This window comes from Somniosus microcephalus, chromosome 8 (assembly GCF_052327205.1).
Source record: "Somniosus microcephalus isolate GS21.2 chromosome 8, FLI_Smic_1.0, whole genome shotgun sequence".
NCBI lineage: Eukaryota > Metazoa > Chordata > Chondrichthyes > Squaliformes > Somniosidae > Somniosus > Somniosus microcephalus.
Window position 1 is genome coordinate 137,349,192 of NC_140994.1, and position 24,492 is coordinate 137,373,683.

The 24,492-nt window shown below is 45.0% G+C and overlaps 1 protein-coding gene across 1 annotated transcript in view; it reads right to left on the reverse strand.

The window, feature by feature from the left end:
* Window positions 1–24,492, reverse strand: part of LOC147113814 (slit homolog 3 protein-like) — a 714,603-nt gene that overhangs the window by 210,059 nt on the left and 480,052 nt on the right. The window contains exons 8-9 of the mRNA XM_085995157.1: window positions 23,741–23,904; window positions 13,179–13,323 (exon numbers count right to left, since the gene is read on the reverse strand). Of these exons, the coding sequence (XP_085851283.1) occupies window positions 13,179–13,323; window positions 23,741–23,904 (309 nt within the window). The remainder of the gene's footprint in view (window positions 1–13,178; window positions 13,324–23,740; window positions 23,905–24,492) is intronic.

Consider the following 24,492-nt stretch of genomic DNA (forward strand, 5'->3'; position numbering starts at 1 on the left):
CGTCACCGCCTCAATAAAAGTGGAAGATGCGGCAATTCCCAAGTTTTTTAAGGCAAGGCCGGTGCCATACGCAATTCGTCCAGCAGTCGAGGCAGAGCTGGAGAATTTGGAAAAAGCAGGCGTGTTATCCAAGGTAGATTGGAGCGAGTGGGCAACACCCATCGTCCCGGTCATGAAGAAAACGTTGAATAATGATAAATCTGAAGAACAGAGAAAAATTCGCATCTGTGGGGACTTCAAGGTGACTGTAAACCCGGTCCTTCACACGATACAGTATCCTCTTCCAAGGATAGAAGGTATTTTCGCCTCACTATCCGGAGGGAAACATTTCACCAAAATTGACTTGGCACAGGCATATCTACAGATGGAGGTTGAGGAGGCCTCTAAAAAGTATCTCACGATAAACACACACAAAGGCCTGTACCAGTACAATCGACTGGTTTTCGGAGTAGCATCAGCTCCAGCTATCTGGCAAAGAGCTATGGAGCAAGTCCTGCAAGGGATTCCGGGGACTCAATGCTACCTAGACGACATCCTTGTAACAGGAGAAAACGACAACGAGCACTTTGCCAATTTGGAGCAGGTGCTCACTAGGCTGAGAGAACGGGGCCTACGAGCAAATCGCCCCAAGTGCGAATTTTTCCAGAAACAAATATCATATTGTGGCCATATAATTAACGAAGAAGGGTTGCATAAGTCACCTGAAAAAATTGAAGCGGTCATAAAAGCCCCAGCACCTGAAAATGTCTCACAATTAAGGTCGTTCCTGGGATTGATAAATTACTATCATAAATTTTTACCGAACTTATCAACTGTTCTGCACCCTCTTAACGCACTGCTACAAACGGGAGTAATTTGGAAATGGAGCGAAGACTGTAAACGTGCCTTCCATAAATGCAAAGGCTTGATCACGTCCAAGGAAGTGTTGGCTCATTACAACCCATCACTGCCAATCAGACTGGCGTGCGATGCATCCCCTTACGGCATAGGAGCGGTATTATCGCATAGATTCCCCGATGGCTCGGAGCGGCCGATAGCTTTTGCGTCACGCTCATTGAACTCAGCTGAGCGTAACTATGCCCAGATTGACAGGGAAGCACTCAGCCTGGTGTGGGGATTGAAGAAATTCAACCATTACCTACACGGACAAAAATTTACCTTGTTGACTGACCATCAACCCCTCGTCTCCATATTCAACCCTAAAAAGGGCGTTCCCATTATGACAGCGCAAAGGCTACAGAGGTGGTCCCTTTTCCTAGGGGTACACCAATATGACATAGAATACAAAGGATCAAAACAGCATGGGAATGCTGACGGTTTATCGCGCCTACCGTTGCCAACGGTAGAAGAGGGATTTCAACTTCCCCAATATTAACTGGGATAGTCAAAGTGTGAAAGGCTCAGAGGGTGTAGAATTCTTAAAGTGCATCCAGGAGAGCTTTTTGAGCCAGCATGTAGAAAGTCCTACAAGAGAGGGGGCGGTACTGGACCTAATTCTAGGGAATGTGGCCGGCCAAGTGGAAAAAGTGCTAGTAGGTGAGCACTTTGGTGATAGTGACCATAATATGGTAAGATTTAAGGTGGTCATGGAAAAGGACAGGGATGGGCCGGAAATAAAGGTTCTAAATTGGGGGAAGGCCGATTTTAATAGGATAAGGCAGGATCTGGCCAAAATGGACTGGGATCAGCTACTTGTAGGAAAATCCGCATCGGAGCAATGGGAGGCTTTCAGAAGGGAGATTGAGATCATACAAGGGCAACATGTTCCCATAAAGGTCAAGAGTGGTTCCAAAAACCACAGGGAACCGTGGATGTCAGGGGATATACGGGAATGGATTAGGAAAAAAAGGAGGGCTTTTGGTAGATACAAAAGGCTAAAGACGGAGGAAGCCCTAGAGGAGTACAAAAAGTGCAGGGGGATACTTAAAAAAGAAATTAGGAGATCAAGGAGGGGCCATGAAATAACACTGGCGAGCAAAATAAAGGAAAATCCGAAGATGTTTTATAAGTATATTAAGGGTAAAAGGATAACTAGGGAAAAAATAGGGCCCATTAGGGACAAAAGTGGCAATCTGTGTGTGGAGCCGGAAGATGTAGGAGGGGTTCTAAATGAATTTTTTGCATCTGTTTTCACTATGGAGAAGGACGATGTAGACATAGAAATAGGGCGGGGGGACTGTGATATGCTCGAACATATTAACATCGAGAGGGAGGAGGTATTGGCGGTTTTAGCTGGCCTAAAAATGGATAAATCCCCAGGCCCCGATGAAATGTACCCCAGGCTGCTGTGTGAGGCAAAGGAGGAGATTGCGGGGGCTCTAACACATATATTCAGGACCTCTCTGGCCACAGGGGATGTGCCAGAGGACTGGAGAACCGCTAATGTAGTACCATTATTCAAGAAGGGTAGTAGGGAAAAACCGGGGAACTACAGGCCAGTGAGCCTAACATCAGTGGTAGGAAAATTACTGGAAAAAATCCTGAGGGACAAAATTTGTCTCCACTTGGAGAGGCAAGGATTAATCAGGGATAGTCAACATGGCTTTGTCAAGGGAAGATCATGTCTGACTAATTTGATTGAATTTTTTGAGGGGGTGACTAGGTGTGTGGATGAGGGTAACGCAGTGGATGTGGTATACATGGATTTCAGTAAGGCCTTCGATAAAGTCCCGCACAGGAGACTGGTCAAGAAGGTAAGAGCCCATGGAATCCAGGGTGCCTTGGCACATTGGATACAAAACTGGCTTAGTGGCAGAAGGCAGAGGGTGATGGTCGAAGGTTGTTTTTGTGACTGGAAACCTGTGGCCAGTGGGGTACCACAGGGATCGGTGCTGGGTCCCTTGCTGTTTGTGGTCTACATTAATGACTTGGATATGAATGTAAAGGGTATGATCAGTAAATTCGCGGATGATACTAAAATTGGTAGGGTGGTAAATAGCGAGGAGGGTAGCCTCAGTCTGCAGAACGATATAGATGGGTTGGTCAGATGGGCGGAACAGTGGCAAATGGAATTTAACCCGGAAAAGTGCGAGGTGATGCACTTTGGGGGGTCTAACAAGGCAAGGGAATACACAATGAATGGTAAGACCCTAGGCAAGACGGAGGGTCAGAGGGATCTGGGTGTGCAGGTACACAGATCCCTGAAGGCGGCGGAACAGGTGGATAAGGTGGTAAAAAAGGCATATGGGATACTTGCCTTCATTAGCCGAGGCATAGAATATAAGAGCAAGGAGGTTATGATGGAGCTGTATAAAACACTGGTTAGGCCACAGCTGGAATACTGTGTGCAGTTCTGGTCGCCACACTACAGGAAAGATGTGATCGCGTTAGAGAGGGTGCAGAGGAGGTTCACCAGGATGTTACCAGGGCTGGAGCGCTTCAGCTATGAAGAGAGACTGGGCAGATTGGGTTTGTTTTCCTTGGAGCAGAGGAGGCTGAGGGGGGACATGATTGAGGTGTACAAAATTGTGAGGGGCATAGATAGGATGGATGCTGAGGAGCTTTTCCCCTTAGTAGAGGGGTCAATAACTAGGGGGCATAGATTCAAGGTAAAGGGAGGGAGGTTTAGAGGGGATTTGAGAAAGAACTTTTTCACCCAGAGGGTGGTTGGAGTCTGGAACTCACTGCCTGAAAGGGTTGTGGAGGCAGAAACCCTCACAACATTTAAGAAGCATTTGGATGAGCATTTGAAATGCCATAGCATACAAGGCTACGGGCCAAATGCTGGAATATGGGATTAGATTAGACAGGGCTTGATGGCCGGCATGGACACGATGGGCCGAAGGGCCTCTATCTGTGCTGTATTACTCTATGACTCTATGACTCTAAGAGGCACCTACAGTGGACCCAGTGGAGATGTTCCACTCAACCATAGTAGAATGTCTACCAGTAACAAATTCTACCATTGATAAGGAAACGAGAAATGACCCGATTCTCACAAGTCTACGATTTAACAGTGAAGGGATGGCCAGCACATGGCGAACCACTGTTGCCAGCATTCTCGCAAAGAAGAGAACAGCTGTCAGTGTGCCGAGGAACCTTGATGTGTGGATCCAGAGTGGTGATTCCACCCAAACTCCAGGATAAAGTGCTAAAGGAGCTTCACGAGGGGCATCTGGGTGGAGTGAAAATGAAGAACCTAGCCAGAGCGTTTGTGTGGTGGCCAGGTATCGATGGAGACATCGAAGAAATGACCAAGAGCTGTCTAGGATGCCAGAAGGTCCAAAACGCCCCACCACAAGCCCCTCTACATCCATGGGAGTGGCCCTCATCTCCATGGCAAAGGGTACACATCGACTTTGCTGGTCCATTTATGGACTCAATGTTCTTAATCGCGGTTGATGCACACTCCAAGTGGCCGGAGGTAATAAAGATGTCCTCCACCACCACGGAAAAAACCATCACAGTATTAAGGACCATATTTGCCAGGAATGGGCTGCCTGAACAGATCTGTTCTGATAATGGACCACAATTTGTGTCCGAAGAATTCAGGAAGTTCTTAAAAAAACAAAGGGGTTAAGCACTACACGTCCGCCCCATACCATCCCGCCACCAATGGATTAGCTGAAAGGGTTGTCCAGACCTTCAAGAAGGCCATAAAGGCCATGGGTAATGAAGACATAAATCTACAACATAAGGTAGATAACTTCTTGTTTGCATACAGGAATGCAACACATATGGTTACAAACCAAACTCCCGCCATGATGTTTTTCAATAGAAGACTAAGATGCCGGCTGGATTTGATCAAGCCAAACATCAGAAGGGACGTAGAGAACCGGCAATTTCAAGGCATGAATGAAAGGCCAACTAGAACCTTCCAGATAGGCCAACAAGTTTTGGCCCGGGACTACCGTACCGAGAAATGGCAGCCTGGAACTATTTGCACACGACTAGGACCGCTGATGTATACCGTGGACATTGGAGAAAGCATAATAAGGCGCCATGCTGACCAGATCATAGAGTCATCCGAAAAGGGACAACGTACACCACAACTCTATACGCCTAATGATGAAGCAGAGATACCCATAGTATCTACCTCCGATCCGGTGATACTGGAACCAGATGAACCCAACACTGGCATTCAAGCCGAATCGACCTTGCCAAAAGAACCTACTACACCACCGAAAACTACTACACCACCGAGGCGTTATCCGGACCGAGTCAGGAAGCCTCCAGAGAGACTGACTTATAATTGATCAGCTGCAGCAAATGTGTAGATTATTGTTCTTGTAAACATGTTAATTAATGATTACTTAAAATGTTATGTACTAATTATCTAAAAGGGGAGGAATTGTAGTGTATGTACCTTTAAGAGCCCCTGTGTACTGTAATACCGGTAGTGACCACTCGGGTATATAAGCCTGTATAGCGTCTTGTATCTTTTAGTTCACCTCCAGACTTTGTTCAGTAAACACCTCTTAAACCAACTCCTGCATTCCGTGTCTCCATTAACACACGGATACAACAAGTCCCATCCTGTCCTCGCCTGATATCCAGGAATCTAGAGATGTGTTAATTCAGCACAGACCAAGGATCTTACCTGGAAGCTTCCTGATGTGTATTGCTTGGCACCACATTAAGTGGTGCATTTACTCATTGATCTGGTCCTATTGGGGGAAAAATTCAGTTGCTCTAAGAGGGCGCTAATGGGGCACAAATCAACTAGCGCCCGGGCGTGGGGCCGCCAAAGGCTCCCGCGAAATTCAGCAGGAAGTTAGCGGCGGTGGTAACCGTTAGCGCCCTATGGCGCTGCGCCACCGGCGATGACTCATCGCTGTGCGCAGCGCCCCGCTCGCAATCTTTGGTTGCGCCCCCTGACTTGCCCCAGACGCCATGTCCGACAGGGTCAGGGGGGCCTACCTGCGGCTGGGGTGGCGCTAATTAAAGGCGAGGTGCCGGACGGCCATTTTTGTTGCTGGTCGCCTGCCAGCACCTGCCCGTTTTGCCGTCCCCGGCCTTCTGTGAAGACCCCCTGTGGCGTGCCGGCTGCGCTCCGTGAGCCCAGCACTTCTCGACTGCCAGGCTCTTTTGCCGGCACTCCGATCCCCGGTGGCCCAGCTGGGCCCTGGGTCGTGCTGCGCTAGGCCCCTCTCCTTTAAGAAGGGGAGGAAAACCTGCAGCGCATGGCACTGTGGCACGTAACGCCACGATGTTCCCTCGTAGCGCCCCAAGAGGGTGGCAGGGCACTTCCAGTAGTGCCCCGCTTCCCTCTTGGGGCACTACCATTCAATTTTGGCCGCGGGCGTGCTAATTATTTCATTAACGCCCCAAAGGGGGCATGACTCCATTTGTACCCCATTTTTTCTGTCTGCAATCACCTGCAACTTAACCAAGATTCACAGGCCCAGCTGAACCAACATTGATTGAAGGCTTTGGAGGCCACATTTCCCTCCTAATAGCGGTAAATGGTATTTGTGTGCTCCTCATATTTATACTACAGTAATCTCTCCTTCTGACACTCTCCCCCCTCAACCAGTGCCACTGATGGGATGTGTAGCTTGTAAAACTGGTAACCTGTTAATTGGAAATTACAACCTGTTAATGAACATCAAACATAGCAAAAGCTGAGTGTTATTTATCCACCCTCACTTCCGCCCTGATGTCAACTCGGAGTGGGGATCGGGCGGGTGAGGGCCGAGGCGGGCAGCAAACCCTCCCGACCTCAGCAGAGAGAGACCCGGGACATTTTAACTCCTGGGCCTCATCTGCCTAGGCCCCGGCCAGTTTCCTGCCCAGAACCGGTGGAGATCGCCATCTGGCTGGCGGACAAGTGAGCAGGCAGGAAGCCAAGGAACAGTCTCCAGGACTTAGTTACGTCATGTGGGGAGGGGGAGGTAGTTTCAGGAGGGCCTCACAATTGAGGTGAGGGGGGCAGGGAAAGAGGAGAGCCTGGGGCAGGGGAGGTATAAACTTTCCTTGTCGGGCTGGGAGGAGGCCCACACAAAGCTAAAATACTTACTATTTTGGACCCATTCTGGCCCCAACTCCTTTTTACGCTAGGTTGGCCTGGCAAGAAAGCCACAACTTAATTGATGCATTTAAGTGGCAGCCTCAGTTCAGTGGTAGCACTCTCGCCTCTGAGTCAGAAGGTTGTGGATTCAAGTCTCACTCCAGCTACTTGAGCACTTATTCTAGGCTGACACTTCAGTGCAGTACTGAAGGAGTGCTGCACAGTCAGATGTGCCATCTTTCAGATGAGATGTCAAACCAAGGCCCTGTCTGCCAGATGGATGTAAAAGATCCCATGGCACTATTCAAAGATGAGCAGTGCAGTCCTCCAATATTTATCCCTCAACCAACATCACTAAAAAGCAGATTATCTCATTGCTGTTTGTGGGAGCTTGCTGTTTGCAAATTGGCTGCCACGTTTCCCCACATTGCAACTGTGACTAAACTTCAATGTACTTTGTTGGCTGTAAATTGCTTTGGGGCTTCCTGAGGTTGTGAAAGGTGCTATGTAAATGCAAGTTCTTTCTTTCTTTACAACTGCTTAGGCCCATGAATAGAAGTTGGGCCCCGATGATGTCATTGGAGCCCGATCTGCATATTTAAAGAAAGGACCCTGCCGTTTCTGGCGGGTGTCCTCCTCGCTTGCTCAGAAGAGCAGGTTAAAATCCTAGCCTGCGAGACCGGTGCAGGATACCAGCAGGTGTGTCCCATGGGAGATTTTAACTGATTTTATGCTGGATGGGCAGGGTTAAAATTGTCCCTTTACTCTCAAAGCATGACACTTGCACACTCTCATTCCCTTTCCAATACACGCTTACTCCCCTTCTCATTTCCATCTCTGCTAACCAGACGAAGGACAGGCTGCTCCCAGACCTCAGTCTATTCGCCCTCTGGCTGGCAACTAGGGCAGGATGAGGGAACAGCGTGGCAGCTTCCTTCATCCATCCCGTAATGGAAGACACACAGCCGTTCAATGTCACTTCTTTGCTCGGGAACTGAATGGAGAGGGGAGATTGGATCAACATCCTGCTGCTGCCTTGGTACCACATGTTGATGCTGCACATGTCCCTCCTGCCCTCCAAGTTTATCCTGTACAGGAATGTTACTGTAGGTAACACATGTTTACAATAACCACTGACTATCTTCAATATTTGAAGGAATGTTAATGATTTAAAGATATTACGCTATTTCAGAAATGAATTCAAGATCAGTGCAATTACATTTCTTATATAAAACTGCTAAGGGAGGCTAAACAAAATGAACAAAGTACTTTAAATCTTGATTGTTTAATAATTCTCGGTTAATGCAAGACCTACACTGAACCAATCAATAGAAATTAAAATACAACCTTTCAGTCTCCTTTCTTTTTGAACTGTTCACTCAACATCAGTTTGAGATTAAACGGCACAGACTTTTCTCCACATCTCTAATAAAAGTGCTTCCTTTATCCTGCCGGTGTGTTTTTTCTGTCTCATTCAATCAATGCTGTCTTGAACCATTCCTGACAGATAGTGTAATTCAATTACTGAAACTGGGGGTGGAGTGGATAGTAGAAGACAAGCAAATGGAGTCATGCCAAGGCTGCACCCAGCTTCAGATTGAGAGAATGCTTCCACAAGTCCCTCACCCAGTGTAAATCCATTTAGAATTGATTCCTTTGCTTCCCCACTAAGAAAACATATACCACTGACAGCAGAGAGATATCGGAGATTGACTTTGTTTTATAAACCTGGCATTAGACAGCACAAGCACAAACAGTCTACCATAAATTAGATGTGCATTACTTCCTGTTAATAAATCTAAGGTGAAGGGAAGAAGGACAACTTCCAACTTGGGGCACAGCAATAATCTTTCTGAAACAATTACACTTGTTTTTTCCTCTACTTTTTCCTGCTCTTCTGCTGGAGATACTGCTTTACACTGGGCTACAATTTTATGGGTTCCAGCAACACTCTGGTACTTCGTCCAAATGGCCACTCCTCATGTGTGCGCCTAAACAGCGAGTGTAGACTGTCTACTCCATCGGTGTATCACAGGCAACCCCAATTTTAATCTCGGCACATGTGTGTTTTTCCAATAGAAGTCACTGGATAGTGACTCGGAGCAGGAACCCTGTTGGATTTTTCCTCATCCCCAGCTCAGGGACTCTAGGTTAACTCTAGAACCCACCAGTGCAACAAATCTTTAGGGAAATCAGATTTCTCGATCAACGCTTTCGGATCAGTGGACCAGTTGGATTGGGTAGGCATTAGACTTGTCCAATATGAGTGCAGTGTGGGAGGGGACTGAGAGATCGCGGAGGGTTGTTGGGCTAGAGGAGGTTATAGAGATGGGGAGGGGCGAGGCCATGGAAGGATTTGAAAACAAGGACGAGAATTTTAAAATCGAGGTGTTGCCGGATTGGGAGGCAATGTAAGTAAGCGAGCACAGGGGTGATGGGTGCACAAGACTTGATGCTCAGTTAGGATACGGGTAGCAGAGCTTTGAATGAACTCAGGATGACGGAGGGTGCAAGGTGGGAGGCCAGCCAGGAGCGTATTGTTAAAACATCTCTCTTGCTCATTCCAAACACACTCACCTCTTCCTTTCCTTTTATCACACTACACTTAACACCATTCTCTACTCACATACGACCAAGTGACAAGACTGCGCACAATGCCAGGGACAGGAACAATATGGGTGCAGGAGGGAAAGTCCAAACAGCATAACATTTGCTAGATCTTCCCTTAAATTTAGAGAACTGAGCATCTGCACACTACAATCCAAACGCAATAAACAGACGTGGTTATACAAGAGAAATGGATAAACATCTTTCGGGTGGTCAAAGATGACTAGTTGAGCTATGCTGATAGCTCAGAGAGTCTAACCAACCGGGGGAATTCAAAGCTTGGATCAGAGTCTGCTTTCAGAATGACTGGTCTGCACCAAAAACCAGGTTTTAGACACTTATTTTTAACAGGAGGCTGTATCTAAAGACAGCCAGGTTGTTCATATGCAAGTCTCTCAGGCTTCCTCACACCAATTACAAGCTACGTTATTTTCCAATGGCTTCATTATAGCTAACGCTAATTTGATGCTGCATTTACAGAAAAAGTCACTGCAGTTCAGATGCGGTTTAATTCAGAAGTCTTGCTGTTCTGCTGGAATTTTACTCAAATTTCTTTAGTTCAGATTCTGAGGGGGATTGACAGGGTGGATGCTGAGAGGATGTTTCCCCTAGTGGGGGTATCTAGAACTATGGGGCATAGTTTCAGAATAAGGGGTCTCCCATTTAAGACGGAGATGAGGAGAAATTTCTTCTCTCAGAGGGTCGTGAATCTTTGGAATTCTCTACCCCAGAGAGCTGTGGAGGCGGAGTCATTGAATATATTCAAGGCGGAGATTGACAGACATTTGAACTACAAGGGAGTCCAGGGGTATGGGGAGAGAGCGGGAAAGTGGTGTTGAGGCCAAGATTGGATCAGCCATGATCTTATTGAATGGCGGAGCAGACCGATTGGCTTACTCCCGCTCCTGTTTCTTATGTTCTTCTAAATGAATCTTGTCTGCACCAAGGGTGTGGCGGAGTAAACCTCGAGCCTAATCACAGAGCCTGGCAATGAGCAGGCTTTTGCTGGAGATGCCTCTGAAAATTAGCACAACCACAATTGCTGCAAAAGAATTGCACAGCAAGGGCATGCATTCACAGACAACCAAACCCAGACAGGCTGTGACTACGGCTTGCAAGGGATTGCACTGTAACAAAATCCAGTTTTCACTTTATTCCACAATGTGTAGTGCCATGTTCCTGCACAAGTGAGGACGTTTTGTGTATTGAAGAGAAAAAATAATTAGTAACAACATTTTCATTTTGAAAAGATGGACCCCTAGTTAATGGAGCAGGAAAATCATCTACCAAAGGATCTCAGGTTCAGCACTTCCCATAAATGTATCAACTACCCTGAATACATGTTGATGGATGAATGGGTAAAAGTGCCATGTGCTATGGCACTGAGACCTACGGGCCAAGAAGATTCCAAGACTGGGCTGGGTTAACTGTAAAGTTGTTATAACCTTGTTGTTTCTGGCTTAGGTTTTCTGCTCCTGAGCACCGACCTCTGCTGGAAAGTATGTGGTTGCCTAATCAGGACAAGTGTGGGCTTGGTTGTGATGATCTCATTGTCGAATAGCCCAGGCACTCACTAACTAGGTTGACACTTTTTTTCGTTGGTCAGCGGGGTACCTCACAAGGATGAAAACCCAACCAAATGTTTAAGAGCCTCCCAACCAAGCAGGTGAGAAATCTACACAGAGTTTTTATTTAGCTGGCATAATGTGCACACTCTCTCCTTGTAGACACACCCTACCCCACTCCTATTTACTTAAGGGCAGAAATCTTCGGAGGAGTAATGTCAATTGTCAGCGCCAAAAGAGTGAGGAAATTCGGACGCTTGACTTGCGCCTGTTTTTACCCTGTGGCAGAGCTTCCTTAATCTTTTACGCCAATTCTGCAAATGCTCCGTCAAAACCCTCTGTTGCTAATTAACATGGCCCCGCCCCATTACAAAAATAAAGCTCATGCGAATTTCCTTAATTTACGCTAGTTCTGAACGCCCAAAATTTTAGACTCAACATGACCCAAGCTATTTAACTTGTGTATATACACATATATGACTGGGCAAAATGATTGTGGAGGAGGGGGGACGAGACGGTCCCTCAACTCTGGTTCAACTGGGCAATGTACCTGTTGTTTCTGATTTTTCTCCTTCAGCCTGTAGGGAGCCATGAGCAGTTTGCATGTCTAAATCCTGGGTCACATTGGGCACTGTTATCATGTACAGTGTTGTCATAGTCAGCAAAGGAAGTTTTTGTAAATATACAGTGTTCTGCAAAAACTCATCAAAAACTCTGCTACCCGTAACCTCCCTCACACTAAGTCCCTTTCGCCCACCACACTGTGCTCGCTGACCTACATTGGTTTCCGGTCTAGCAACGCCTCCATTTTAAAATTCTCATCCTTATTTTCAAATCCCTCCATGGTCTCGCCCTTTCCTATCTCTATAACCTCCTCCAGTCCTACAACCCTCAGATCTTTGCGTTCTTCCAATTCTGGCCTTTTGCACATCCCCAATTTTCATCGCTCCACCATTGGTGGCCGTGCCTTCAGCTGTCTAGACCCTAAGTTCTGGAATTCCCTCTACCTGCCTCTCCTCTTTTAAGATGCTCCTCAAAGCCTACCTCTTTGACCAAGCTTTTGGTCATCTGTCCTAATATCTCCTTATGTGGCTTGGGGTCAAATTTTGTTTGATAACGCTCCTGTGACGTGCCTTGTGATATTTTACTACGTTAAATGCGCTATATAAATGCAAGTTGTTGTTGTTTTTGTGATGGGTTTGTTTGTTTTTTTAATTTTGCAGCGCAGTGGGCGGTGGTCAGGAATGCCATCTGGAACTGTTGAGGCTCCGCCTGCAATCCCACCACATCGCCGGATGCAACTATGCGTGAACAGGAGGTCCGGGCAAATCTGGCCGCAATATTTAATGGGGACTGACTATATTTGCAATTTAAGAGCTTCATGATGTGGTTCCCTAAAATATTTAAACTGTGACAACCTTGGCTGTGGTTTGGAGGCCTCTTGTTTTGAACTCACCCAGTTTCTTTAATATTGTGAAGCTTTAGTGGGTGGTAGATCTTTGTTTATACAACGTCGACAGTGTTTGCTTTTCCATTTTGCACTCAGGACCACATACATCCATATTTAGTCACTAAAACTGATGTTTGGTGGGGAAGAGCAAACCTCGGCCTTGATTTAAACAATGGGCTACGTTTGTTTCAGAACAAGCCAAACCCATTAAACTTACAGCCAAATTGAAGGTTAGCCCAATTCAGATTTGTTTGAAGGTTTTTTTGTGGCCAAGATTCATGCAGGTCCATTGTGCTCAAACCATAGGCTCCTCCACAGAATCTAGTGGCTGTTGATCCTGTATTTGGAGGAAGCAGTCACCACCAGGCCGTGACAATGCATCTGTCAGTAGACACCTAGCCAGCTCACCTCTTCGGGCTTTCCTTTATTGGAATGCTGCACTTGATCCTATCAAGTGTAGATTGCCCACAATTATTGGCCAATATGATTTGCTGTTAAGTGACGGCTTTGGCAGTTCTGGAACTAACTTAGAAGCTGATATTTTTGATGTCACCCTTCCCGCCCCTCCTGCCCTTCAAAATCTGGGTTGGGAAAGTGTATCACTCACATTTCCACGATGTTTTCTGGAAGGTTGACTGGGATTTCAGTCAGCCCTTTCCCGCGACAATCCACAATGTTGTTGCTGCACACACACGCTGGCGGGCATGATGTAGCATGGGCACTGCAAGACTGAAGCTCTGAGGACTGAGGACCTGGGAGGACACAAGAGCACACTTACTCAGAACAACAAAACAGTCACATACAACACTGATGGAGCAACTGAGAAGTGCTCTCCTCTGTTAACTGAGATTCTTTTCTAAAGGAAACAGTTCCTGCGTGAGATGCTTACAAGCAACACAAAGCTAGTGTCCCATGTATTTACAGTGCCGAGGTAAAGATTCTTGCAGCATGTTTTAGCCAGGAATGGCCAACCAAATTTCAACCTGACTGTAATTAAGCCAATTTGTGTTTATTTGTGAATAGACATAATTGCTCAATTTGTATCATTTTTGGTTTATATATATACCTGCCCCTATTTTTTTTTTTTTTTTTTTAAAAAGGTATTGGGTATCTGCACCTGAAGGCTGCCATTTTCCATGGTGCATTGTATCTTTATTAACCTAAAGATTTCCATTCTGTGACATCTGCTGTTTGTGGCTGGAAGGAGCCACTGCAATGAAAGCAGTGGTGCTTTGATATCGGCCTGCTGCTCTAGTGAGGAGAAGCCGGTCCCCAGCATCCTGAGGAACTGTACAATTTCATTGTAGGGAGGGATAAGCATCTGAGCCCTGTCAACATAGTGATGTGTGCATTCCATACTTGGCAATGTAAGGGCTAATTTTTTTTAACATACAATGGTTTGAAAGAAAATTAAACTTCACCCTGGAGCTGATTACATCGCCCTCTAAACTTGTAAATTATTTTTACAAACCTTGGCAATATTTATAACACAACAATCAGAGCTTTTCCCAGCAACCAACATGGCGGGCTCAAAGTTTTCAGATCTGTTGCAATGAAATCCGTCCAGGGGGACAGGGGAAGGTGAAAACCTGCAGCTATTTAATTGCTCCTTCGGCAGCACCGAATGATGTCACATTCAAATACACATTGGGTGCCAACTAGTTCAAACAGCAAATCAGAAACAACTCCCACCACTGCCGGCTTAGGCCCCGCGTGACGCTAAATGGTCATTTGGTTCTCTCGGTCGTTTAGCTCCAAGCACAGAGACTCCAACAGAAATCTTGTCTCTGGCTCTTTTTGGCGGTGGTGTTTTGGCACGAAACCATTACTCAAACTGTGATGTGTGTTGGATAGTGTTTGACTTTTCACACTTTCTACAGGCTGTCTGCCTCCATCTGAAACAAAATTAATCTCTGCAGACTAGATTTTTTTATTGACAATGAAGCTTCCCTATAAAATCCTGACAACTGCAGGAAGCATCTCTTTTATTGGTGTTTGTGAGGTTAGTTGCTGACTCAGTCGAACCGTCTACATTCCTCCCACCCCACTACCTTAGTAACTCATTGTGAGGACTACACGAGTGAAGCAAACCATTTAACACACTCTTGCACAAACTGGCTTCATTACAGTTTTCTAGCTTTGCACTCAGTGTAAGAGCCCTTGCTTGCCGAAATGCATTTAAGGGAAAGCTAGATAAGTACATGAGATGTTTCCACTTGTGGGGAAGAGCAAAACTAAAGGCCATCAAAAGATCGTCACCAAGAAATCAAATAGGGAATTCAGAAGAAACTCTTTACCCAGAGAGTGGTGAGAATGTGGAACTCGTTACCACAGGGAGTAGTTGAGGCAAATAGTATAGATACATTGAAGGGGAAGCTAGATAAGCATATGAGGGAGAAGGGAATAGAGGGTTATGCTGGTAGAGTTAGATGAGAAAGGATGGGAGGAGGCTTGTGTGGAGCATAAACGTCGGCATGGACTGGTTGGGCCGAATGGCCTGTTTCTGTGCTGCATATTCTATGTAATGAGAGAGAAAGGAATAGATGGTTATGCTGATAGGGTGAGATGAACTAAGGTGGAAAGAAGCTCGTGTGGAGCATAAACCAGTTGGGCATGGACCACTTGGGACGAATTGCCTGTGTCTGTGCTGTAAAATTCTGTGTAATTCTATAAAAACGCGCATCGGAAATTCAGATGCAGACTGCCCACTTTTATCTGACCATTTAAAATTAATCAGCAGAAAATCATTCACAGCAGGCGAGTGAATTTCTGCTCTGCGTTTTCAATGGGTGAAGATTCCGGCCAAAAACGAGTTCCTTCTGCTCTGCCCCATGAAGCACTCCCAGATCAGAGGATAAACTAAATGCAGGATAAATTGCCCAAAAAAGCACTCTCGGATCAACGATGGTACAAGTTAATGCAGAGTGAAGCTTCTTCTTTCTTCACCACAATAGTATGCCTCCACTCCAAGCTCAAGAGACCTCCTATTGTGCCAGTGTGACATGTTTGCCAACGGAGCCCCTGATTATCTGATTAATTACCAGCTTTCCTCACAGACAAACTTACATACACTGTTTGAGGAAACAACCAAACTCATTTTTTGCTAACAGAGAGCTGTCTATAAGCAATCAATACAAACAAAGCCGAGATGTCCTCCTTGAATTTCTAAATACATTTCAGACAGGCATATGTAGAGTACACTCAGGTTCTTATGACAAGAGAATTCTCAACAGGCACAGCAACAACCATGGCTCCGTTTTAAAAATCCCATGGCCTAGGTCTACGTAAACAATCAGGTAAAAAGATACAATATTAAAAATGTTAGAATTTGAAAATGAACAGATCGCCTTCTGAAACAGATGCCTATAAAGCCAATGTCTATGGCCTCACTCTACCTTTCCTGTGCAATCTCCCTCCCACACCTTTCAATCTTCGAACGTTGGTCTCCTGTGCATCCCCCTCCCCCGCCACACTCCCCTTCCCCACCCCATGAAACATGCAACCAAAAGGTGACAGAGCATTCAGCCACTTGGACCGTGTTGTCTGGAATCCCCTCCCTAGACACCTGTGTCTCTCTCTTCATTTAAAAATTCTCTCAAAACACATCTTTTCATCCAAGTTTTCAGTTGTGCCTCCTTCACTCTCTCCCTTGGCTTAACATTTACAATCCTCGCTCGTAAAGTTGCTTTGGGGCATTTTGTACATTAAACGCACGATATAATTGTAAGTTGTTAAACAAAACCAATCAAAACAAAATGATCAGAAAGACAAATAAAATGAAAGAAAGTTAAATTTAATTACATTTCTTTACAGCTGTTTTTGAAAAGGAAAATTACAGGTGTGGTTTCTTCTTTGAGGCTGGGAAAAATGGTATCTTAAAATGAATGTTTCCCTTCCTCTCTTCCCCCATCCCCAATGAGATCCTATCAGCCCCAGAACTGGAGACACCAGTGTACACTTGACAGAAGGTTTCCTCATTGCGAACAAAGATGGACAAAATCAGTTGCATTCTATGTGAGACCATCCCTTAACAACCTAACTAAGAACTAGGTCCAATCCTAATAGGAACATTTGGAAAAGTTGAGACTGCAATTTTAAAGGAATGGAGCACATTAACTGCTAACTGCATAAGTTAGCAATACTACACTTCTCAACTGCACTCTGAGCTCTCCATCTCTACAAGCACGTTCATTCTGCGTGTCTTTGTTTTATTTGCACGTCACTGAATGGAGAGGGATTGAAGGAAACAAGCACCAGCTTTCCTGCTCCATCTGTCACAGTGGCTACAACATTTACAAACGCACGGCTTATAATTCTCTGGAGTTTTGTTGACATTTCATTAACCGAAGACATGACTCCCTGCAGAAATGCTTGACTATGACTTGTCCTTTCCAGCACATATCAATCTATCACCAACAGCTGTTCCATTGGGCTTTTGGGATTATTCTTGTGGGATTAGCAAAACTCCATAAAGTAACTGATGGATTATCCTTTTTATCCCCTTGACTTTTCCCTATTTCTTTCCATCCTTTTTGCTTCTTGCCTCCATACGGTTTTCTTTAGCATGGGACAGGTAAGAAAACCTTGTGTTCTGTGTTCGGTTTGGACAGTGTTTCCACTTAATTCTCAGCAAACGTGGAATGGTACTTGATGGTGTGCCTGATTTCTTTTATACTCCAAAGTGTGATTGTCCATTAGTACAAGAAATCACACCCAACAACCCATCAAAAAACCAATGAAATTTATCACCAGATTCATCCAATATATATTTTTCAGTTTGGTTAAATATGGTGGCAATGAACAAGATAAAATCATGAACTAAGGTTATTATTTTGGACCTTTAGCATAAATTTAGGTGGTGCCTACAAATTACTTCAGGGTTCACTCAACAACTAACCATGGGCGGTTTGCTCATGAGCTTTGGCGAGTCCATAAGCATTTACCAATTTATGTGTAAATCAAAACATTCATCTCTTGGCTCCTTATCCTCAACCTGTTCCTGCCCCCCACCCAATCCCCCGACTGATTCTTCATCTACACTAAACACCTGCGATAGAATTTCCCCAGGGGTTCTCCTGATGTCCCGCTGTAACTTCTGGGGACGGGTCGGTGAAAACTCTGGAGAAACGGCATGAGTTTCACTGATCTTGCACCGAAATTAGTTACTGTTGTAATATAGGCAACTATGGCAGCCAATTTGCACAGGGTCCAACAAACAGCAATGAGATAAATAATCTGTTTTCGTGGTGTTGGTTGAGGAATAAATATTGGCCAGAACAACAAGAGAACTCTTTTCTAAATAGTGACATGGGATTTTTTTACATCTACCCGAGAGGGCCTCAGTTTAATGTTTCCTCTAACAGGCAGCACTCCCTCAGTACTGCACTGAATTGTCAGCCTAGATTATGCACTCATGTCTCTCGAGTGGGGCGTGAATCCACAATCTTCTGGCTCCAAACCAAGATGCTACCATTGAATCAAGGCTGACATCTAATAGGAACGAGGGAGTGCTGCACTATCGGAGGTGCCGTATTTTGGATGAGACCTTAAACCGAGAGCCCATCTGCTCTCTCAGGTGGACGTAAAAGATCCCACGGCACTATTTTGGAGAAGAGCAGGGGAGTTATCCCTGGTGTCCTGGCCAATATTTATCCCTCAATTGACACTACTAAAATAAAACTGATTATCTGGTCATTATCACATTGCTGTTTGTGGGAGCTTGCTGTGCGTAAATTGGCTGCCACGTGTCCTACATTACAACAATGGCCACACTTCAGAAGTAGTTCATGTAAAGTGCTTTGGGACATCCTGAGGTCGTGAAAGGCGCTATATAAATGCAAGTCTTTCTTCTTTCTTGTGTTCATATTCTTCATGAAATGCCACATTTGTGATGTAGTGTCATTGTTTGAAGAAAAAAAATGAAAAAAGGGGACAGAAATGGAAGATCGGTATCACAGAGTGGTGATGGGAGGAACGCATTCCTTAGATTCCTCTATACAACTCTTATTGGATCTGAACTGCGTTAATGTGGGGAGGCAGCAGCAATTTATTACAATTGCGAGCATCGCCACATAACACTATGTCAATTAGACCAGTGTATCAATTACACCAGTACTTAACCTACCCACTTCTTGCTTTTTACATATACAAGTTGAACAAACTGTAATCGCGTTGAACTGCAAAGTTTTTGAACTTAGCGGTGAGGTAGGGAGATAAGTTAAAAAGCAGAAATCTTGCAACTCATTGACATGGTCGGATTCCAAGGTTTGCCTAGTTGTGTTTTTGTGTTGTTTCATATAGAATATGCTAACTGAGGCAGCTGAGGACTGATTATAATCAGGCCCGAAGACTGCAGATTCACTCATAGTCCCATTACTGTATCTTTTGCATTTTCACTGGGATATGTCAATTTAAGGCAGCTGAGGACTGATTAGAATCAGGTCCCTTGACAATGGATCATCCATAGTCTCATTACCCTTGATGCTCCATGAATTTTATTTAATGCAAGCCAGCCATGGCCTATTTACTGTTGTACTGTCTAGGGAAAATCCTTGTGTCAGAGATATTGGGTAGCTGGAGAATAAAGGAAGTAAAAAAGAAAGTCATTAGATATAATTCACCAGCAAACAGTGACCCCTAGATTAGATTGGGACATTTCCAATTTGTGGCCATATGCAGTCGCAGGCTACTGCAATTCATAGTAAAGAACCTGAGTCATTTTCATTTTGTACTCCTACCTTCTTCCCTCTTCCCCCTCCCAAGCACCGCTCCAAGCTTCTGTTCCTTTCCCTCTCTCCTTCACTGACCTCTGCTTCTCCTCTTCATTGCCATCCACTTCCCCCCTTCCCTGCCGGCCATTTTCCCCCAGGCCCTTTACCCTCGGGGCCATACCGACCCTGTACTGCCGCTACCGGGTAGGAGCAGGCCTCGCTCCCCTCAGCACTGCTTCCCCAGTGTTGCCACTAATGGAAACGAGCTGCAGTTCTGCATACTGTAGGCAAGAGTTATCACTTCCAGTATACAGAGCTGCAGATCCCTTCCATTATCAGCAGCCACACTCAGGGAACGATGCTGAGGGGAGAAGCCTGTGCCACTATTTTCAATGATACCTGTATATACCTCCCACTACATGTCTGACCCCAATTCCATTGCCCTGACCTTTCTATGTATCCTTTTACAAACATCTGTTCTTCAGTTGAACAATTCCAGTACAATATGGACCAGCTAAAAGATGACACTGGTAATTAGACAAAGATTAGAGCCTCCCACCATTTATGTAGGATGCCTCCACCTGTTGTGCAGGAGATTAGCACTATTATCATGGTGGGTGGGCCTCACCTACCTCAACCTGTTGAGCAACAACTTCACCCAAAGAAAATATAAATGAAAAAAAGAATTCCATTATTTATTTCCTCCCCTCTGTGTACATCCCATACCAGTTACCATTCCCAGACTGAGTAGCAACCAGCCATCCTGCTCTCAGACCTCTTCCAGCCTGTCTTATGGCAGCCGAAGGGTTTTCCTTCCTTCCTTATGAAGGGCACTAACTCTGCTGTATTGATGCTGTACTGTAAGCAGCTCACGCCTACCTGCAAGCCTCACACCCTACCCGATTGATGTCAGACTCATTGCAAGAACGGCGAGGAAATTATTATTATTTTTTTTTAAAGGAAGCGTTACCCTCACGAAGAATGAAAAGGGCCGATGGAAGCCAGGAACTCGAGTCCTGCCACTGTGACATAATGGAGTGATGCGCCAATGATAACAATGGAACCACATTGTCCACCAGAAGATGCACTAAAACCTACCCTGACTGATTGCACAAGCCAGAATCTTTGTGACCAGCTGGTGCGCAGCACAAACTGTGCGAAATGTGATCCTCAGTCTGCAGGTTACCACAGAAACGAGTAAATAATTTAATGCTACAGCTACACTTTATCTTGTTTACAGCTGGGAGACCAAAAACAGATGGAAAGAATACAAATGAACGGCCTCGCCAGGTTTACAGCTTAAACACGGGTTTAAAAAATAGAAAGTGGGGCAGAAAACAGACAGCAATTAAAAATCCAATTACTTCCTCAATAATTGAAACAGGGCAAATCCAACTTCATCCCGGGAATCTGTAATTATTTATCCTAATTAAAAGCACACTGCGGATATCCGACTCAAACATGGCTCCAGTGAATTAATTGTTTTTATAGTTTCGCCAGTTCCTATTTGTGACTATGTGTTTCAAGCCGCGTGGGATATATGTAGACAATGCTCCTATTTAATTACATTCTTTCTGTCACAAGAAGGTCTACTTCATTGAAATTTCTGTATATAGCCCCTGTGATAGATTGAAAAAATTATGTTTTCTAATGAGTTATTTTTCATAATTGTCAGAAATTTGTTTTGGCGCTATTTTAGACTATGACATTCCGCTTCAATCGTTTTTAGGGGGGTTTGGGGGGGGGGGGGGAAGAGCCACATGAGTTCACATGACTTCCTCTATGGCTGTCAATGGCCATGAAACCCTGTAGTTCATCTTACACAATGGTTGCAATAGGAGGGATTAGCACAGCCTATTTTCCCAACAGCTGGTGGTTCCCTCTTCACTAAATAGTTTAATCTCCAAAACCCAATGATTTCACTTTTCTGCTTTTGAACCAAGAGCGTTACATCTGACCCAACAGTATTATAGGGAATAAAAACAGAAAATGCTGGAAATACTCAGCAGGTCAGCCAGCATCTGGAGAGAGAGAAACAGAGTTAACGGTTCAGGTCGATGACCCTTCAACAAAAGGGTCATTGGGAAACCCTTCAGCTTCCAGTCCAAACCAACAGCATCACAGTGAAACCCTACAGCTTCCAGTCCAAACCAACAGCATCACAGTGAAACCCTACAGCTTCCAGTCCAAACCAACAGCATCACAGTGAAACCCTACAGCTTCCAGTCCAAACCAACAGCATCACAGTGAAACCCTACAATTACCAGTCCTAACCAACAGCATCACAGTGAAACCCGACAGCTTCCAGTCCAAACCAACAGCATCACAGTGAAACCCTTCAGCTACCAGTCCAAACCAAAAGCATCACAATGAAACCCTTCAGTTTCCAGTCCAAACTAACAGCATCACAGTGAAACCCAACATTTACCAGTCCAAACTAACAGCATCACAGTGAACGACAGCAAAATACTGCAGATGTTGGAAATCCGAAATAACAACAGAAAATGCTGGAAAAATTCAGCAGGTCAGGCAACATCCGTGGAGAGAAATTTGAGTTGACGTTTCGGGTCGAACCCTTCTTCAAAACATCACAGTGAAACCCGACAGTTACCACCAGAGATTAACCATGAGAGCTGCTAGACTGTTGTAAAAACCCAACTGGGTCACCAGAGTCCTTCAGGACCTGGTCTACATATCGCTTGTTCCACACTCCATGGATGACTCTTAATGCCCTCAGGTCAACCGGGGATGGACAATAAATATTGCCTTGCCAGTGTGTCGCCTACATCCCAGAAACAAAGAAAACAACTCTCAAGTTGCTGACATGAACAGATCTTGGTGTTCTGATTTAGAATTTATCCACCAATAATGCAACAGCCCTAAAAACAGATCTATCGAAATGTTCAAGCCCACAAAATTCAAATATCAAATCAGTGAATAAGAAATATGAGCACAAGTAGAACTGAGCTGTCTGGGCTTCAAGAGCAGAATGGGAACTACATGTGGCCAATTTGAACAATCCTGCAATGGCTCAAAATGAGACGTTACAGGTTCCTGTTGAAATCAACAGCTTCATGGTAAATCTTACAGTTTGCTATACAAACCAACAGCAAAGAGAGTAACCCTAAAGGTTCCTCAGACACCCCCCATAAACCATATCAATGCATTAGACATTCCTGCAGTTTTTTTCCAGTACTGATGAACAGGTGTGCTCATCAACATGAGGGATGTTTGTGAAAGGGTAATGGACTTATTCCCACCTTGTGCACGCAGGTATGAGCATGTCGTAACCCCAAACTCTGCTCAATACCTCCTACCTCACCACTGTGAATCCTCCCATTTGCCCTTCTAGCCATCCTTATGACCTCTTTGTGGCACATTAATAATTTACTGGCCAATTGTGCTGAATTAAAAAAAAAAATTCTTAGGATGTGGGCGTCACTAGCAAGGCCAGCATTTATTGCCCATCCCTAGTTGCCCTTAAGAAGGTGGTGATGGTGAGCTGCCTTCCTGAACTGCTGCAGTCTATGTCTTGTAGGTAATTCTACAGTGCTGTTAGGTAGGAAGTTCCAGGATTTTGACCCAGCGACCATGAAGAAATGGCAAAATATGTCTAAGTCGGGATGGTGCATGACTTGGAGGGGGACTTTATGGCTGGTTTTGTGCTGTGACCCACGTGAATTAAGAACTAGATTGAGGCTGCTCAAACTCATTTCACATAAGGCAACTACAGCGAGCAGAGAGCAGACACTAACATGGAGCTGGATTCAAATCCAGACTCCAGAGGTGTTGAGATGGCTCAGTCCCTGAAGAGAACAACTGCAATAATTCTCTTTGGGGACATAATGGTGCAGTAGGTTTATACACTGGCATTTAACTTCGATGGCTTGAACCTGGGTTTGAATGTAGCCCAGACTGACAAAATGCCACCCTCTGCTGGCCTTAAGAGTCCTCTAAGTTGAATTTGGGGAGCCTCAGCCCAGTTCCCACCAGATTCCAAGGCCACAAAACTACTCCTTATTTGGCACCAGGCAGGCTGATGCTGGGTCAGTCGGGGGTGCTCTCCTTCGGTGAGGGAGTAAGGCACATTGTTAGGGCAGAGCAGAGCGAGCTTTATTTTGTGTCTTTATGGTGCTGACATTGGGTTCCCGAAATAGGAAAATGCTCCATTTCCCAGCACAAATGCCCCGGAACTTGAAAAGCACAAAAGTTTAACAACTGTAACCCTGAAAATTTTCCACAGGTACAGAAATTCGTAAATAAATCCTCCAATTCCCGGGACAATTTCAAAGCAGCTATTGCTGCTTTGGGCTAAAATGTATTGATTAAAATGAAAGTCTGAATTAGGTAATTCTCTGTAACCCACAGTGGGAATGAACGATGTTCAATAGTAAAAAAAATATTAAATCAGTTAAAAAAAAAAGGGAAGCTTCTTAACGCTGGTGATAAGATTTCTTACCACTGCAGGCAAATTCCTTCTTCGGAACATCGGCGATATAGAGGCCCCTCAGGTGAACAGGACCCGTGCACTGGGCGTACTGGCCGATGGGACGTCGCTGGCGCAGCCAGTCAGAAAGCCAGGCCAAGTGGCAGTTGCATATCAGGCTGTTGGAGTGAACCCGCCTGCAGAAGGATGAGAAGACGAGGTAAGGAAAAGTTAACAAACTGAAGTGCAGACCTGTGATTACACACATACACAAAATATTCCAGCCAGTCGCGTGGTGCAGGCGAACTCTAACCCTGTGCTATCTGAAGAATATTTTTTAATTAATGAGTTACATACTTGCTTTTAATTGCATCTCCCACAACATAATAAGTAAGTAGGCGTTACCAAACCACAGTGCTGAGTATTAGAGGACGTACAGAGCAACAGATCAGATCTTTCTCTTCAGGCTGCACCGTGTAGAATAAGCAATTCCCCTCACTCTTATTACTCGAGAGACAGCTGAAATTTGTTCCTTTTGCATCCGATAGGAAATATCTGACACAGAAATCCTCTGATAACGACACATGTTTTTCTTTTTCACTTTCCCTTGTGTTCTGAGTGTTGAATGCTCCATTCAAAATGCTCAACCTTTCTGTTCTACAGTCAGACGTTGTTTACTGGATGCGGTTGGGGGGGGTGAGGGGAGGGGGTGATGATAATGACTGAAGTCAAGTGGCTGTTGTCATGCCAACCTATAAACAGACGCATTTCCTTTGTAAAAACTG